The sequence below is a fragment of the Mytilus californianus genome, unplaced genomic scaffold (assembly GCF_021869535.1).
Source record: "Mytilus californianus isolate M0D057914Y unplaced genomic scaffold, xbMytCali1.0.p SCAF_2, whole genome shotgun sequence".
NCBI lineage: Eukaryota > Metazoa > Mollusca > Bivalvia > Mytilida > Mytilidae > Mytilus > Mytilus californianus.
In genome coordinates, this window is record NW_026262668.1 from 34,622,685 (window position 1) to 34,641,033 (window position 18,349).

Genomic DNA, 18,349 nt, shown 5'->3' on the forward strand with positions numbered 1-18,349 from the left:
TTCCAAACGTAAATTGGGGAAAATGTAAGTAATTACTCGTTGTCAATAATTATGGACATTTTGAAACGTACAAATATTGATTTAACAAAATGTACGCACTTGTCGATCATTGGATTATACGCCTAGATAGAAGGTTACGGAACTATAGATAGTCGTAATTTAGAACATATACATGTATATTGAATATACGAGAGAAACATCCAAAACCAATCTGATTTAAATACAGGTCGATATCTAAGTGTCTCATAAGTCTATTCTAAGGCTGGATATTTGATCTCTGTTTTTATTATGAATTGTTGTATATATATATTGTTTGATCAAATATGTGACACTATAATAAAATAATTATTTATTTATTTTATTTATTTTATTTATTTTATTTATTTTATTTATTTTATTTATTTTATTTATTTTATTTATTTTATTTATTTTATTTATTTATATCTAACTTGCTTTGGTTCATCAAAGTTATGCACATAGTAAAATCACAGATTTTTATTTCCATAAGATTATTTTGAACAGTTTAAGAAAGTCGTCATCATCTCAATGGTTGTGTATTATATATAATAATGTAATAATGTGAACATGGTTCTATTATACCTTATGTCAATTTTCCTGTTCCGACATGCATGTAATATATATGCCACTGGACGTACACTAATGATCCCCAAAAAGCTTATTTGAAGAAATAAAGAAACTTCACTCCGAATTGACTGATAGTAGATGTGTTAACGTCTGGTCAGCTAGAAGGTTGATTAATTTATTTAGTTAGCTTAAAAGGGAGGGGGGATAAACCATTCCTAATATTGCACTTATGCATAAAATATTAAATGAGAGTAATATAAGAGAAAATATAAATACGAAAAGTCGCATATCTGGTAAAAAAAAGTCTCACTGGCAACTATAGAATTTCACGTACAATTGTCATTCTTAATCGAAATAACGGACAGTCATTAAAATACATGCATGTACACTTTGATAAAAAGGGGTGCTGTAGTTGCATATTATTCATCATAAATCTATTTCAAGTATATACTTTCCTGTCATTCTTATAAGTTAACGCAGAGACATGTAACTTTACATCTCTAGTTAACGACAATCAACCATATAGATATTTGAATCTGATGTGACTTACCGTTCATCTCTTTCTTTTTTCATCTTTTTCTTTTATTTGGGCAGGTACACAAACATTGTAATGTTAGATATACTGTTCCCAGGTTGGGAGGGGGCGGTGGTTGGGGGTGAAGTATATCGAAAGTTACAAAATAAGAACGTTGTATTTATGAATTTACATGAAGAATTCTGATCTTGGGCGTATGTTTCTTTTTTTTTTTAAAGTTCAGTGATTTAAATTGAGAGAAAAAAATATAGTCAGAATTTAAATCGTACCGGCAATTTCCACCTAAGACTCCTCTAAAATCATGAATGGTCATGCTTCACAATCATCAGAATTTTCTTTGCATTGGTACATTCTGTATCGGTAGTGATTTACCTTGACATTTCCGGGTATAACAGAGCTACTTGTATATCACCTGTATGTGGTTAGGTGACGTCCCACGAGGTCTTACGTATACAGGTTCACATTTATAATGGTTTCTGATATAACAAGGTTTTATGACATTCACACTTCTGCATGTTCTGTATACCAAAATTTTATTTTCAGACCAAACGAGGATATGAATATTTTCCAGGAAAAATATTGAGTATCAAAGTATCAAATTAATTTCGGGATTTTTTTCTTTCTTGGTATTAAATCACAGAAACTTAAAGAAAATACTGCTTGTCCGCTTTAGGTGTATTCTTGTCAGTTAAGACTGACATATATGTCTCTGGTATAAAGTGGGTTTATGAATGAATGATAAGTCTTGCAAAGGTACAAGATATAAAGCACATTGAAAATTGATTCCTCCGGTCTGTCTCCATTCAAAAAAGGAAAGTTGACGTTAGATTGATTCTGTTATTTTTTTTAAACATCGTTGGTCAAATAGCTAAAGTATGTATACGTTGTGAGATTTTAAATATTTTAATAAGGGCATTCCCGATTAGGTAAATGTAGATCGCTGTGGACGGACCAAGCTATATTAATCATGTAACCGCGATAATTTTCTCTAAACATTGAAATATTCACGGTTAATACCCATGATAATTTGAAAAAGTAAGTACAGTGTTTGGTTTAAACGCTCGTTTTCGTGGGCCATTTTTTTTGTAAAATTATTTAATTGAAAGTAATTCAGAATTTCGATGTTACAACAAAATACTCACCTATCTATTTTAAAATTAAGCTTACGCAAAATATAAAAGGTATACATGTAAATAACGGCGATTCAGGTATTTTGCCACCATATTCCTCCCCAAATAATTAATGTTTTTATCATTCATACGACATGTTGTTCACACCTGTAACGGTGAACCGTGTTGGCTAAAATTCACTGAGTGAAGATCAAAAGAATAGAATTACAGAATGCTAATCTTTTAATTACCTTGAATTTAACCACGCATTCAACAGGTGGTCACTTAGTGTCACAGTACAATACACATTGTATTTACACAGTACTAGACTGAAGTAAAAGCCTTCAGGTGAGAATACAAACATGCATTAGTAAAACAATATCAGTTATATATGTTTGTTCAAAATATCCGTCGGAAAAAAAAATTCATGAAAATATATTCTATTGTATGATTTACTTTTATTACTATAATCATATCAGAAATCCTTTAAATATAAATTGTACATTTTAATTTTGAAAGTTGCACGGCGGATCACTTTACTTTCTTAATTATTAGTTGGTTAATAGCTACGCCAAAAGTCGTCGATGCGCTTTAAATCGCGTTATTAGATGATTAACGAACAAGACTTACAACGAGATTTATTCACTCCCGGCATGCAAAAAGACTTAAACTACGTCACATAAGTCAGGAAGTTGGAATAAATTAAATTATTAATTCCCAATTTTCTTCTTTATTAGTGTTCATATCCAGATAAAACTTGGTAAATATGTTTTTTATGGTTTTATGAACATAATAAGATGAAAAGTAAAAAATCGCGAATTTTCCCTTTAATATGTATATTCAAATAGTAGCTGTATATACACTTTTCTATTCACACCTATCCAACATTGCTTTCAACTGACTTGTGCAAGAATGTACACACTATTACATATTTTCAATAAAGGTAGTTTAACTTCATCATTATCTCCTTCTATTCACAGTCAATTATTTCAATTCAAAAGCAAACAAAAATTCAGCAACAATCTTTTGGTGGCCAGTCAGCGGTCTAAGGTTCACGTATTGCTTTTCTTTTTTTAAAGAAAGCAACTTGTTTTATCGTGTATCTTTTTTTTTGTTGCCATAGCATTGTCAGTTTTTTTTCGACTTATGAATTTGAATATCCCGTTGGTATCTTTCGCCTCTATATTAGTAGAGATACAATCTACACCATCGGTATAAATTATTTTGAAACGTGTGGAATAGTAAATTAAATGCCAGCCTTACAATGTATATGTATCGGTTTAATGATATATGAATTATTGCCATTAAACTATCAGGATTTTACCATAAATTCCCATGAGACATACTTTAATTGCAAACGAATCATTTGTGTCCTCCATATATGTTTGCACAGTGATATTTTCAAGAGTCATACTCTCATATTGAAATTGCACTAATTTGTCAATAAATAAAATACCAAATATTAATTTTTAATTTGTCTAGTATTCATGACTATAAATTGTCGTGTCAATGCTGTAATTAGGTAATGTTCCGTTTACCAAAATCAATTATAATGAAGTGTTGATTTCGATGTTTTAACAATGGAAGAAGACGAGGTCACTTTAAATGTTGGAGGTACAGTGTTCATTACATTCTGGGAAACTTTACAGAAATATCCAAACACAAAACTAGGATCCTTAACGGAAGATTCCCCCCATTATAGAAAGGATAAGCATATCTATTTCTTTGATCGGAATCCAGAGTTATTCAATACTATATTAGACTTTTATCGTAACGACACGTTGCATTTTCCAAATCATCTTTGTAGCGGACTTTGGCATCAGGAATTACGATATTGGGGTTTGTCTATTAGTAGTACTATATCAGAATGTTGTTATTCTACGTATGTAAAGTACTGCAAAAACGACACTATTATTCAAAATCTACGGAAGGCATTAGACACAGGTTCAACTGAAGAATTAGATTGCTTGGATTTAGTTGATTTAAGCAGAAGTGACGAATACATTTCAACCGAACATGTTAAAGGAATAAGGGTTCGTGTGTGGAACTTTTTATCCGAACCTAGGTCATCAACTCAAGCTAAGGTAATTTTAATTATTGTTAATGATATTAAGCTTTGTCGCATGTTATTCCATTTTTAATCCAAATCAACGGAAGGTTAATTTTGCGTTTCAAAACCTTTTTGTTTTTGTAAAAAAAAATATTCCCTATTTGAGATTTTTTATCTGGTCTTGAAATTGGATTACATATTGCTTTCCTGATCTAAAATGGAGATGAATTATATGGCCTGATAAAATAAAGTAATTAAGAAAGTCCCCGAAGTATATGAAGTATAGAGGATTGTTTCCCTAAAGATTCAAGCTTATCAGTTGTATTTCTGGAAATAATAAAGCGAAAATATACTGGTAGATTATTGCAATCTATCAATAGAGAGTAATATCAGTTTTAGCATATTTACTTCCAAAATATTCACTATTAATCATTCTTTTTACATCGTTTGTAATCGTGAATGTTTTTCCAATTTTTACTTGTAGCAATTTATTTTACATAAAACTAGAACAAACTGTGCATACAATGTTTAAACACAGTGAATTGTTTCAATGGTACCGTCAAATTCAATGGAGGTGTTAATGTGGTCTTTTGTAACTTGAAGATTAATAACATTTCATGCATTCTTTATTTCATTCCTAATACAATATTGCATTGTCATTATACTACACAAAAGATTAATAATCAATACAATTAATTATTGATAGTAATATTTTATTCTCTATAAAAGGGAATTCTGAATAGATATATCATGTTATGGAGGGGTATTTGCGAAAAATAACAGTCAAGGGACTGTAAAATTTCCCGAGCCGCCAGGCGAGGGAAATTCGGTCCCCTGACTGGTATTTTTCGCAAATACCCCTCCATAACTTGATATATCTGTTTAATTACACCGAATAGATTTGGATTGAAACAAATTCATTAACATGTTTCTGCATAATTTTGAGGATAAGAGGATATTATCATAGAACCGCGGGAATTATACATGTACTTATACGCGTTAGCTCGCTTTTTTATGTAACGTCATATCCGAAAATTTTGGCGGGAAAATGCTCGAGAGGGTAAAAAAGGATTATTGAAAATGGCAAATACCATGGTATTTGAGGCAAATTCCCCGGCAGTGGTGAAAAACAGGCAAATTCGTTTGGAATGAGGAAAAAATATTAGAATATGCGAAAAATACACTGGCTATCAACCAATCAAAATCTGGCTTTCTTATACATGTATATAAGGTGTAATTAATTTGAGAATTATGTTATTCGATTCATCATTGAAAGCAATTTATGGGTTTAGGACGAATTCCAATTTAGTTTATAGAAAATTATTAAATATCAACAACTTAGTCTAGTAAAGAAACACTGAGTATTTCCAGTTAGAATTTAATATTGTAAAAGAGAGGCTGAATATACCGATGGAATCGTCACACTCATAAGTCGAAAACAAACTGGCAATGCTAAGGCAAAATAAGTAAAACGACCAAACGACAAACAACAGCCTACAAAACACAACATAGAAAACTAAAGGTTATTCGAGCAACACAAACCTTGCACTTGATTTTTATTGACATACTTTGTTTTCAACATTAGGCTCTCGGCGTTTCCTATGAAGTTTTTTCAAGCTTGGGATAACTGCTTCGTCGATGGATCACGACTCGTATCTCTATGGTATGCAAGTACCTAGAGCTTAAGTCATTTTATAACATAAACGACATTTGTTCACGGAAAACCGGTTCCACTACAGTTTTGTATACAACCAAATTATTGACAACATTATCGTGATAGATTACGATTCATTTCTCTCTTCAAGATGTGACTCCTGACCCGTGATTTGCGACAATGGTATAATGGCAGAACATCGAGCGTAGTTATATATATATCAATCTAAATATTTTTCCACGGACACTATTCAACGCTTCCTCAACAATTTCGTTTTCATTGTATATCTAACGGGTTTCAATGGTATTAGATTGTATTCGAAAGTTCTCTTTCTTTCAAAACAATTATGTCAATTCAAGTCAAAAAGCCCTCAAAACAAAACGTGCAAAAACCATCAATTTTTGTGTGGTATCTGACAACAAATCTAACAAAGAAAAATGTATGAAAAGACCTTTTTTTGCGCCTTGAATTCAATAAATGAAAAAGTATTAATCTACATTACTTTAATCTATCCGATGTTTACAAGACAACAAACTGTAAGATATAATTTTTAAATTTTTAAATTGTGTCTTACATATTTGCTTTAGAGATTCAAACTTCTTGTACTTTGTTACTCGATGTCTGCTACAAAAATGTTATTTTTGAGTATGAAAGTTATTTCGACAAGGCTCATATCCATTTTTCCCCACAATATATATATATGTACAAAGGCCATCTACGTTTCAATATGTCTGCGAGGAAGAGACATTTCTGCACTAAGGCGACCAGATTATATCATCATATTTATTTATCAATAAAATAACCCATTTTGCGCGCCTAGTGTACTAAATCATAAGCCTGTAGTCTTTTTGTGAGTTTTAAAGGTAGAAGAATTTTACACGTGGGAGGTTTAGTTAGCTATAAAACCGGGTTTAATCCAAGATTTTCTTCGGAAAATGCCTGTATCAGGTCTGGAATAGGATAGTTGTTCTCATTCGTTACGTTGGATGATGAAGTATAACGTTAAATTTGCTTTTGTGCTTTTTTTATGGATTCTCTTTTTTTCATTTGTTTGCAGTTAGGAACTTTTGTTGATACTTTTTTACTATTTATATAATTTCAACGACCAAGCATCAAAAGTGAGCGAGTACGAAGAGCTAATTGTAATTAGATTGGCATACGTGAGCGCATGATTTCTTTAAATTTTTCTGGCCTTGATCCTGTACTATCCTATAGATTTATCGTTCTTTTTGCGTACTACTCTCAACTCCTTTTCATGTGCGAAGTATGTAAATCTGTTGAACATAACCGAAAAAAGAAGAAGAAAAAATGTTTTTTAAGTTTTCTTGAGCAAGAGTCACAGCTCTGAACTTAAAAGAGTTTCTCTGGAAGAACTGTCGTACAAGAAAAATGCAGTTTCAATCTGATTAAAATTCTGATCTATATTTCAAATAGATTGAATGCAGTTTGTGATTCAAATTCAGGTATTCATATTTTTCTTTTTCAAATATTCCTATATCATTGTAAATCATCTTCTTTCGTGGCAGATACTACAAAATTTCCATTTCTCGACAAATGCATAGCTATAAACAAATTTGCAAATTGATGCGTTTCTTTGATGCCGTAAAATTAAAAAAAAAATGAATTATTGAAACTAGTGTTGATAAGGCATCACAAATAATCTATCCATTAACAAGACTCGGTTCAGTAACATCCTGTCCATAGAGAGATACTTGTTTGAAGTGCGTGTATAATACAGCTACCCGACCATCTCTTAAGAATCAAGCATCACTTAAAACTTATTTGTAAAGACTCGTATCAATAAATACAGGGTGCATTGGGTTGAACGTTAAATGAAAGAACAGGATGTGATTTTCCCATAGAGTAGTCTAAAATGCTTAAATTGGTCTCAACTTTTTTACAAGAAACTCTCGATTTTCGAAATTAAAAAAAAAAAGGTTAATCTCAATCAAATTTTGTAATCAAATGTTAGAGTTGGAAATTCAAAGATGAATTTGGTAGATTAAGTCAGTTCCAACTTTTCGAGTGCAATAATAGGATATTTTTCTCTCTCATAATTTATGACGTTAAGGCATACATCATTTTAAACCATATTTCATTAGAAATATATGACCCGATATTCTTCTGTGCAAATTTTGTTGAAATTTATTTTGTCCTCACATTATTCCATTTCTCTGCTAGTTTTATATCGAATATTAAGATAATAATAATTTAATCTGTATTGATGTATGAATGAACATAATATTCTTACACAACATAACATATCAGTTTCCACCGACCCGACATCGGCAATCATAGATGGTGATTACTGCAGATACTCATTCTCTTAATTAAAGCATGGAAGTATTATATTGACATATAATACTTCCATGATTAAAGCAATATTTCATATTAAAATGCAAAAAAAAACGGGTTAAAGTGCTCATCGCAGACTTAGTGTTTGTGGAATACGCTCCGGACAAAAAGCTGGGGGAATAGATAAAAACCATTTGGAGTCATCAAAATCAGTAAGGTCTAAACAAAACCGTCAATATAACCGATGAAATCGCAATCTTGGTTTAAGAAAAATTGCCTAAAATCTATAAAAATTTATATTTACAATGAAATGAACTTCTCAATAAGCATTGTTTTGAATTATTCATAAAATTTTAATAAGCATTGTTTTGAATTATTCATAAAATTTTATTTGATTTACATAATCGTACCTAAATAATTTATAAGTAAAATTTATGAAGGATCCAACAACTGCCGATGTGATACAATATTTGTAAGAAGCGTTTGGCAAATTGTATATTTTTAATCCTAATGTTCAAATCACAGACGTGGTCTTTATTTTGTAAGAAATCAACATTGTCTGTGCGTAGACGCGCAAAGGAGACAAAACGAGATACGACCTATTACCATTTACATTGAACAGAAGCAGGACATCAAAAATGATATTTTTACTGTTTATTTGGACGCATTTTTTACAACAGAGTAAAATGGCAAATGCAGGGTTGATATGAGAATAGAATTCTCAAGTCAGTTCAGATATCTAATGTCAATTTACAAATAGACAAACATGGGAGTGAAAACAGTCGGAAATGCATGAATTTTATACGAATTGAGACTGTGCATGAACAGGGTACACATCTCCTGGTGTGCATGCTTCATCGGTAATGCGATTCAAAATTCACATTCAGTAGCATTGATTGATTGTTGTTTGCTAAGCGTCCAACGGAAAATACTTCATGAATATTGAGGAAAAGGACAAATTGAACGATTTATCTAGTTAGTGTGTTTTTGCAAAGTGGGTAATTTTGATTTCCTCGGGGAAAATAGGGTGTGTTTTAGAGGGCAGATATATCGCCTTGGAACTTCAAACTGCTACAGGCCAACTTGGAGTTGCTACAATGGTCAATATGCAGAGAGTATGGTATTCTCAAACATATATCTTTGATTCAGTTTCATTTCAGACGGACGCAGCTGCATTTTAATACATCTTATACTGCGAAACAGACGCTTACTCACCAACCTTAGACAACCACTAGGCATAAGTCAACATAACCATATTTCTATAACAAGTCACCCTTCAGACTTTGGGTTCATCCAGTACTAAATTTCATATCCAGTTGAAACTTTCACGGCCTGGAACATGCATGCCTATATTGGCAATTATTCCATATGGGCTATAGTTCAACTGAGATACGTTTATGTCATAAGTCTGGAACAAATGATTTCTGAATACTAGAAAGGAGAAGATGTAGTTGACAATCGGAAAACTAAAATGAACGCTTTTGTTATAGATACTGGTTTTGTGTTGCCCATATGTGTAGTTTCTAGAAAATTTCTAGAAATAGGAACTTTATTTTCCTCGGTTTTGTTATCAACATTACAAAATATATAGATTCCAAATGAGCAATCAAAAGCTATAAGTCAGAGAACGAGACGAACAAAACCATTGTAAGAATTTAAAAAAAAAGAGAAGACACACAACAGTCCACTAAACAATACACAAAAAACCAATGATTGAGAAACACGAACCAAACCCCTAATATCGGATGAACTATGTGTATTCCGAAATAGCATGTAGTTACAGTTCTTCTAGTGACACCTGTCTTGTTGCTCAGGAAAAGTAAAAATTCGGCAGCATGTCATAGGTGGTGTCAAAAACAGGAAAGGAGGGAGGATTGTGGCAACAACAATGGAATATGTCACAGATAACCTTATTTACATATATATTCTATAAAGATAAACAAAATCATGTTGATGTCCATAAAAAGCTCGAAGAGTTGACTTCAACTATACCTAAAGAAAATAAGGTTACGGGATAATGCTAACTTGTGCATATTTACTAATGCATGGAACTATAAACAACTGTCATACAAGTAGGAGGTTTATCTCAGCTTTTCTACCTCAGGAATAGATTACTTTAGCTGTATTTTGCAAAACTTTTAGGAATTTTTGGTCCTCAATGCTCTTCAACTTCGTACTTTATTTGGATTTTTAACTTTTTTTTATTCGAGCGTCACTGATAAGACGTTGCGCAAGATGTTGGTACTACTTAGCGTTACACGACGTTCCGCATAATGAAGCGATTTCGACGATTTCAAAGAATGTTTCAAGCGTTCAAGCTTATAATTGATGAGGTCAATTTACTGTTGTGAATTTGGTAACCGATTTCGGTTTGTCTGAAAATGCATAGTTTAACAAATAAAACTCAAAGTGGTCGTACATATATTTTTTTAATGAATATTCATTTATAGGAGTTGTCAGTCTTTCCAGGCCATAATTGATCATTTTACTTTTGGAAGCAGTTCGCATTAATGAATCATACATTATTTCCAAATTTATACAGATTTCTTTTTAAAATAAATTAGATTTTGATTTAATTTTCCCTTTTTAATGCATGTTTATACATACTCCTTTTGTTGCATTTCTTTCCGTTTCCGTTTCCTTTCTATATTTTATCATTTCCCGATGCTTTCTTTGTCGCATAATTTCGAGGTAGTTAAACATTTTGGATTCATGTTTTTCTCATTTCCGTATTTTTGTGGCATTATGCATATCCTTTGTTTTGTTATAATAGCCAGCAATGGTTTTTCTCTATTTTATTTTATTAACAAAAAAAATTATGCATGTTGCTTTTGATGATTTAAAACTTGCAGATAGACAACGTTCCTTGAATAAAACAAATGTCATGAATGTGCTGAAAAAAAACTAAGATCCCGATATTTTTTATATCAATCTCATTTGGTCAACATTTGAATTTAAGCTTAAACTTTTCCTTTATCATGCATACATTGGTTATATTATAACTTATATTTTTATTTTCATTCGAATTAAACTGGAAACAAATAATTATGATATAAAATTAAAACCCCGAGCATGACATCAATTACGTTTTACGAACGTTGGGACAAAACGGCTATACTTTTTGAAACGATATTAACATCTTGTTGCCTATCGAAAAAATGTTAGACACTATATTGTTTAAAAAGAAAAAGAAAAAAACTTTTACCGCCAAGTTTTATTTTCTTTGATCTAACTATGCTTATTTAATATATTGCCGGTTAAAACCTCAATTGTAAAGAAAATACAGCGTTTTTTTCGTTGGGACAAGATGGCTATACTTTTTGAAGCCATTGCAATAGAAACTATACGCATGGTTTCCGGCAAAAATTATCATGAACTAGGAGGAAAGTAAAAAAACTTTCAAAATATCATAAATATTTTTCCTCTCAGCTTTTCCAATTTCACGGTATAAATGCGCAAACCCGATATATGCTTACCTTGCATATGCTTGGACATTTCTCAGACCGTTTTCAAAAATAACATTTTCCGGTTTACGGTTTCAGTGATATTGATTTTGCTTTAACACGCGAATAACAATAACAATAGCAATACTCTTGTGAAGTTTTACGATGGTCAGAAAAAAAATACTGTAGGAAAGAAACGGAACTCCGATCTTTTGCACACAAAATTTAACGTTGGACATTACGTTTTTGCGTAAAAATGGGATAATTAAGTGTTATAATTCTTGATATTTTAAATTTCGGTTCCTTTTTTTCTTTTTTTTCAAGTCTAATGTAATAATTTCAACCAAAAATCACTATATTTTTATCGAACTGACCAGTCTACGTATTTATTTTCATGCTAATCTATAGCAAAATGGAATTCGTACCAACATCGTGCGCAACGTCATAAGTCTTTTGTAGACGAAACGCGCGTCTGGCGCAAATACAAATTTCAATCCTGGTATCTATGATGAGTTTATTATTAAACTAGGCTTGACCCACCATCTTCTTTGGGGAAATGTCTGTACCAAGTCAGTTGTTTTCCATTCGTACCGTTGTTTGATAAAAGTCTTAACATTTGATTTTGTCAGCTTTTATGGTTTTTCCTTTTTGAATTTACCTTGGAGTTCGGTTTTTTTGTTAATACGTTTATACATAGTAGGAGACGCTTACCTTGTCGACGCACCCAGTCTCGCCCCTTCGCGCTTTCATATGGAATATAAATTTCCTAGTTGACACGATATTTCAGGGCTTTCGTTTTCAATCATAATTTCCTTGACAGAGGGTTGCTGCTCACAAGGAAGCTATTAAACCAAGAGTTCCAAGTGGTGAAGTTGAAATTATCACTTTCAATTTTACGGACGCCGTCACGAGTTGGTTGACCGTTATGGAAAATCTGTTTCACAGACGATGACAGATATGTTCCAATCGTCGTAACCACAATCCCGTCCTCCTTTCCCCTGAATGTATCTTGCCGAATTAGACTGATCATCGGGTTTGTACTTACACGAGCAACACGACGGGTGCCACATGTGAATCAGGATCTGCTTAACCTTCCGGAGCACCTGAGATCAACCTCAGTATTTGATGGGGTTCGTATTGCTCAGTCTTAAGTTTTCTATGTTGTGTTTTGTATACTGTTGTTTGTCGTTTTGTCTTTTTCTTTTTTCCAATGACAAGTCGTTGTCAGTTTATTTTCGACCTATGAGTTTGAATGTCCCTTTTGTATCGTTCGCCTCTCTTTTAGAGTACATGCGATTCCCTCAGTGTTTGTTTATTGCCTTGATTTGTCACGTCCTAATCGATTTATCGGATTTGAACATCGGTGAACACTCTACTGTCGCCTTAACTTTAATATGTTCATTCTTCTTGAAATCATCTGTATGAAGTCTGGTGCATACGAATAAGAGAGAGGGTCTACAAGAAGAGTAGCCCAATTTATTTCCATAGAAAAGTTCGCTAAAAAGTTACAAATATGTTCTTAACAAAAAATGAAGCAGTTTGATGACTTTAATGTCAGAGATCTTTTTTGTCAGATTGGGTTTTTTTCAAATTGTAATTCAATTTTCCTTCCTAAAACAATAGTTAACCTGTCACTGTCAGCAGGCTAGAAACCATATCTTGTTTATGATTTTGCGACGTTTGCTTTACGAAAAGAACTGATATAAATTTAATCACAAAAAACAAAGAACAGCAACTTGGTTTTTCTTAACAAGCAATTTCAGAACGATTAATGCAAAATCATGAACATTTTACTGAAATAATCAATTTGAGATACGGTATTGAACTCAATTATGGATATTAATTTTGTTAACAAATCCACTCGATAATGTTAAAGTTGATGATATATATATAACATGTTATATATTATTTTGTGTAGTGAGATCAATCTGATAAATAAATTTATTCTATTAGGTATTGTATTTCGTTTTTATCTATATTGCTTTCGATGCATTATAGATCATTCTCAAATGAAATTATATATAATGAATATGAAGCGAAGTCATGACATGTACTGTTTCTCATTTTCATTTATACTTCACTTTCTATCTATTTTTTTTTCGAAATCAACGTAATGGGCAAAATCATAATTTAAGACATCAAAGTTAGTTTGAGATGTTCCTCTCTTGGTTTTTATGCCCAGGTTCGAGTAACACCATAACTTTAGATATCTATCCGAAAACACTATGTAGCAATTATTAATAAAGAAACACAGTTACAATGATGTTTTGAATCTTTGATGCGCATTTATGTGTCTAACGTTAACAGGAACGCTGACACGAAAAGTTGGACAGCCGATGAAGGGTAAATGTATTTGTGTGCTTTTTCTGCAGGAGATTTACCAGACTGATGATACTCATGGAATCTAGCAATCATTTAGATTGGTAATGTTTTAAAGTGAGGCGAAAGATACCAAAGGGACATTTAAATTCATAAGTCGAAAATAAAATAACAACGCCATGGCAAGAAAAGAAAAAAGACAAACTGTATACAAATCACAACATAAAAAACTAAAGACTGAGCAACACGAATCCCACCAAAAACCGGGGTGATCTCAGGTGCTCTGGAAGGGTAAGCAGATCATGCCGAGGGTTTAGGAGTATCGTTGGTTTGTCTCATTCAAATGGCTAATTGGGTTAAAATAGGGTTGATTTGTTTTGATGTAGTTTAGTTTAGGATTTCGGATTTGAATAGTTTATAGTTTGTTTTAAAACTGGTTTTGGTTTACCTGTTTTGAAAGTTCTATTAAACTATTCAAACCACACAAAGATGTTTCGAATTTTCTGGAATGGTAAACAGAATAAGTTCATGCAATACAAGATGACCTGTTTTGTCGCTTATGAAATATCGGTGATATAACGCGAACGAGGATGATGAAGGGATTGTGGCAACGAAAAAAATGGAAATTATCCGTGAACACCCGTGACACATATATTCTGTTACGACCAATATATATCGATCAGGGTATGGTTTCGCACATGACACGTTCGAAGTGATGACTTTAACACCACCAATAGTGAGCTTTGTTTCAGTAAACTCGTAGAATCCAGCACACCTCGGACATCCTGAAACCAACTCATCAATTGCATACTCCATAAATATGTGCTGCTAAAAAATATAGTTACATACAAAAGTAAAGTTCCTGGTGCGAGTGTTAAAGTCCTCTCTTTTGTTGTAAACATTTGAATCTCGTTGTTTATTGAGGTATAGGTCAAGGTAAAGGCAGGCATAGCTGGATCTCTGGCATCTTTAATTTCACGTTCATCGGGTAGATGTGAAAACCATAGTCATCAAAGGATACTATATCTGTGTAGCGAAAAAGAATAAAATTGTTCCATGGCTTTGACTCAAATTCAGTTGGACCTTATTTTACAACGTCACAACAATGCATAGGAAAACAAACAAAAAGCTTGGCATAGCTTGTAATTTCATGGTTGAAGCATATAAATGTAATTACATAAGGATTGGATGCTTCTTTTTTGTATTTGTATAGGGTTGTAAAAGGGTTCATCGTACGCAATTTTAAGGATAGAGCGCAAACTGTGCTTCGGTCCAATAACATTACAAAAAGAAGCATTCAGTTCTTAATTGCAACATGAACATTACTGTCATGAAATCGAAAAGAACCATGTGTGTGCAAAAATCGAGAGTACATTATTAAATAGCTGTACAAAAATAATTGTAGAGGTAGTAATATTACTGTGGATATTTTCCTTCATCTTTATCCCGAACAAAACAAAAACTGTTTTTTTTTATATTCACACAAAAAACGGTATTATCATATCAAGTTCCCGCGACAATGAATAGATTTGAGTTCTCGAAAACTTAAAATCTGTATGTACATATGTTTGTCAATATACAATAAATATCGACATAATAATTGTGTAAAAATGATTTTTTCGATTTATGATGAGTAAGATTATATGGAGCAATTGCATTATATACTTCAACCAACATATAGTTTAACAGATAATCCATTAAGTTGTATAACACTGATCTCGAAATAGTTTGTAATTAGTGTGGTTATCGAAGTATTTGTTTCACCTACATCGTTGGAAATGTAACTTTTCTTTTGTTCTCGACTCACCAGGGTCCTCGGTCATAAAACTGTACTCAGTACTCGGAGTACAAAATTTGTGCTCGAAACACCAAATCCAGTATTTTGATTGGTTGATTTCTGAGTCTGAGTACGATAATCATGCTCAAAACTTTTATGACCGCAAGGCCAGTTATCCTATCGTTGTAAGTCCGATTTTGAAGTTTTTTGTTTCATATGTAAGTTACCAGTGAAGTGTCCAATAAGCTGCCCGACAAAAAAATCAGCATTAGTGCAAGTAAGTCTTGAGGGGGAATACTTTCATATTCTCTAGTAATCGCTATAATGCATTATTGTTATATCGTTCATAATTGTTTTCGCATTGTTTCTTTCAGATTTATAATGGATTCTACTTCACAGTGGTATTTTTGTCAGCTTTATCCACCCTGTTGATAACCATGCCAGAACTACGTTCAGATAACAGGAAATTTCCATCTTACAACATCTCTGAAGTTATCAGGTTTCTACAACTGGATGAACAGAACACAAAACAAATGATACTCGAAACAAAGGAGGTACCCGAATGGTTGATGCTGTTTGATCTATTTTTAGCGTTTTACTTTGCCATCGAATTTTTATTTCGCGTCTGCTTTTGTCCTGATAAATGGTTGTTTTTTAAGGACTGGCTGAATATTTTGGATGCTTTACTATTCACCGCTATAATGGTGCGCGTCATGGTGGATAGAAATCCTGGATGGTTTTTATCACAAGATTCAAATATTATTTTACCGCTGTACAAAATCTGTAACTGCATCACTGTATTCCGAATATTCCGATTTCTACGGTTGGCAAAACAATTTAGCGGTCTTTATGTTTTAGTTTTAGCACTAAAGGCAAGCTGGAAAGAATTAATGCTCTTTTTCTTCACAATTTTATTATTTGCACTTTTGTTTGCTAATTGTATATTTTATGCTGAAATGCAGGAAACGACAACCTTTCCGAACTTACTATACGGTCTTTGGTGGGCTATAATTACCTTGACGACCGTTGGTTATGGGGATCATGTGCCAAAGTCACCGATTGGTCAGATCATTGGATCATTTTGCGCTATATGTGGAATAATTGTTTTAGCAATGCCAGTTGCAATGATTGTTGCAAATTTCAACGAGTATTATCAGAAAAATAGAGATCGTCAACAATTTATGAGACTAAAGCTTATTGAGAAGAAGAAAATTCTTATTTCAATGTAAAAGAAATCGATTATGTATTGAAATGTTTTTCGTGATTTGTTTAAATTATAGTAAATTGTATCCAAAACTTGTGTTATCTCCCTTCGATATGATAGAAGAGTAACAAATCGAACAGTCTTTTAACGGGTTTACATATTTCTTCATGTTTCGTGTCAAAAACATAATCACGCGTTCGAATACGCTTTTGAAAATAGCAATGGATAAATTACAAATGTATGATCAATTGCGATTCTGTGTTTGTATTTCGTCTTGTACGTTTTTAACAGAAAAAAATATAGCAATGCGGCCCCAGTCATAAATATATTATGCGCACGATTTGACATAATATGCGCTCAAATACACAGAGCTTAAACGTGGTAGGGCGCTTTAATGTCTCTTGCTTCAGTCAGAATGACTGATGATTTAAAAGTTTTTCATTTTTAACATGGGATAATATATTATAGCAATATAAACATATATAACTCGAAATAGCACATACAACTGGTACTGAAAGTAATTTCATCACTGATGCTTTGGCAAAGATTTTAATAGGGCAGACGTCGGTAAAATGGAACTTCATAGGAAGGTGACAAATAAATGCTAGCCGCCAGATGATATTAAGAGAGATAAAGAGACAAAGTTGTGCACACATTGCATTTAAATTTGATTACATTTCATTTGTGTATTGATAATTTTCTTACATCTGAGTCGGTGTCCCTGTTGGTTTTTCTCGATGCATGTATTGATAAATTTATTACAACTGAGTCGATACCAGTTGATTGTTAGGTTGATTGCCACCGTGACACCGTACCCCAATCAAGTTGTTGCAAGGGTTTATTAAGTCTCCCTTAAAGAGTCGTCGGATGTAACGTTCCCATTCTGGCTGGACGTAGCTGCGTTTTTATACATACCACACACCCCTCTTTCGCATGTGATTTACTACCGGAGGGGAGAAATCAATGAATTACCGTACTTCTATACCATAGTCAACCGTTGCCTCGTGGTGTTTACACCATAATTATCATCAACCATCTAGGGAGCTTTACAATCGACTTTGATATTTTTCTATATATATATTTTGAAAGTTTTGTAAGCATAAAAATGTTTGTAGCAAAAACATAGTTTAAGGGGAGTCTTTTGTTGCCTTCACACAGGTATGTATGTATTACAAATTGGACAGAAAAACACAAGTTGTGTAAAGATGTGTTGAGGCGACAAAAATTTAAACAAGAGTGCACACGCTGAAATGTCTCGCCTGATTTACCTATCATTATTAAATTTCATACCATAGACCGAATATAATTACGTCTATTGCTGATAGTATCTGAGAAACAGACCTAATTTCAAAAATTTTACATTGACCAATGAACAATA

At 32.6% G+C, this 18,349-nt stretch overlaps 1 protein-coding gene across 1 annotated transcript; it reads left to right on the top strand.

The window, feature by feature from the left end:
• Positions 1 to 3,786: 3,786 nt before the first annotated feature.
• LOC127729752 (potassium voltage-gated channel protein Shaw-like) lies at positions 3,787 to 17,006 on the top strand. The gene is made up of 2 exons (XM_052237625.1): positions 3,787 to 4,313; positions 16,142 to 17,006. Exons 1-2 carry the CDS (start codon positions 3,810 to 3,812, stop codon positions 16,994 to 16,996), a joined length of 1,359 nt encoding a protein of 452 aa, XP_052093585.1. The 5' UTR covers positions 3,787 to 3,809; the 3' UTR covers positions 16,997 to 17,006.
• Positions 17,007 to 18,349: the final 1,343 nt, after the last annotated feature.

Coding starts and splice junctions, on each gene's coding strand:
- LOC127729752 (XM_052237625.1), top strand. CDS start 3,810: ATGGAAGAAGACGAGGTCACTTTAAATGTTGGAGGTACAGTGTTCATT. Junction 4,314..16,141: donor GGTCATCAACTCAAGCTAAG/GTAATTTTAATT, acceptor TGTTTCTTTCAG/ATTTATAATGGATTCTACTT.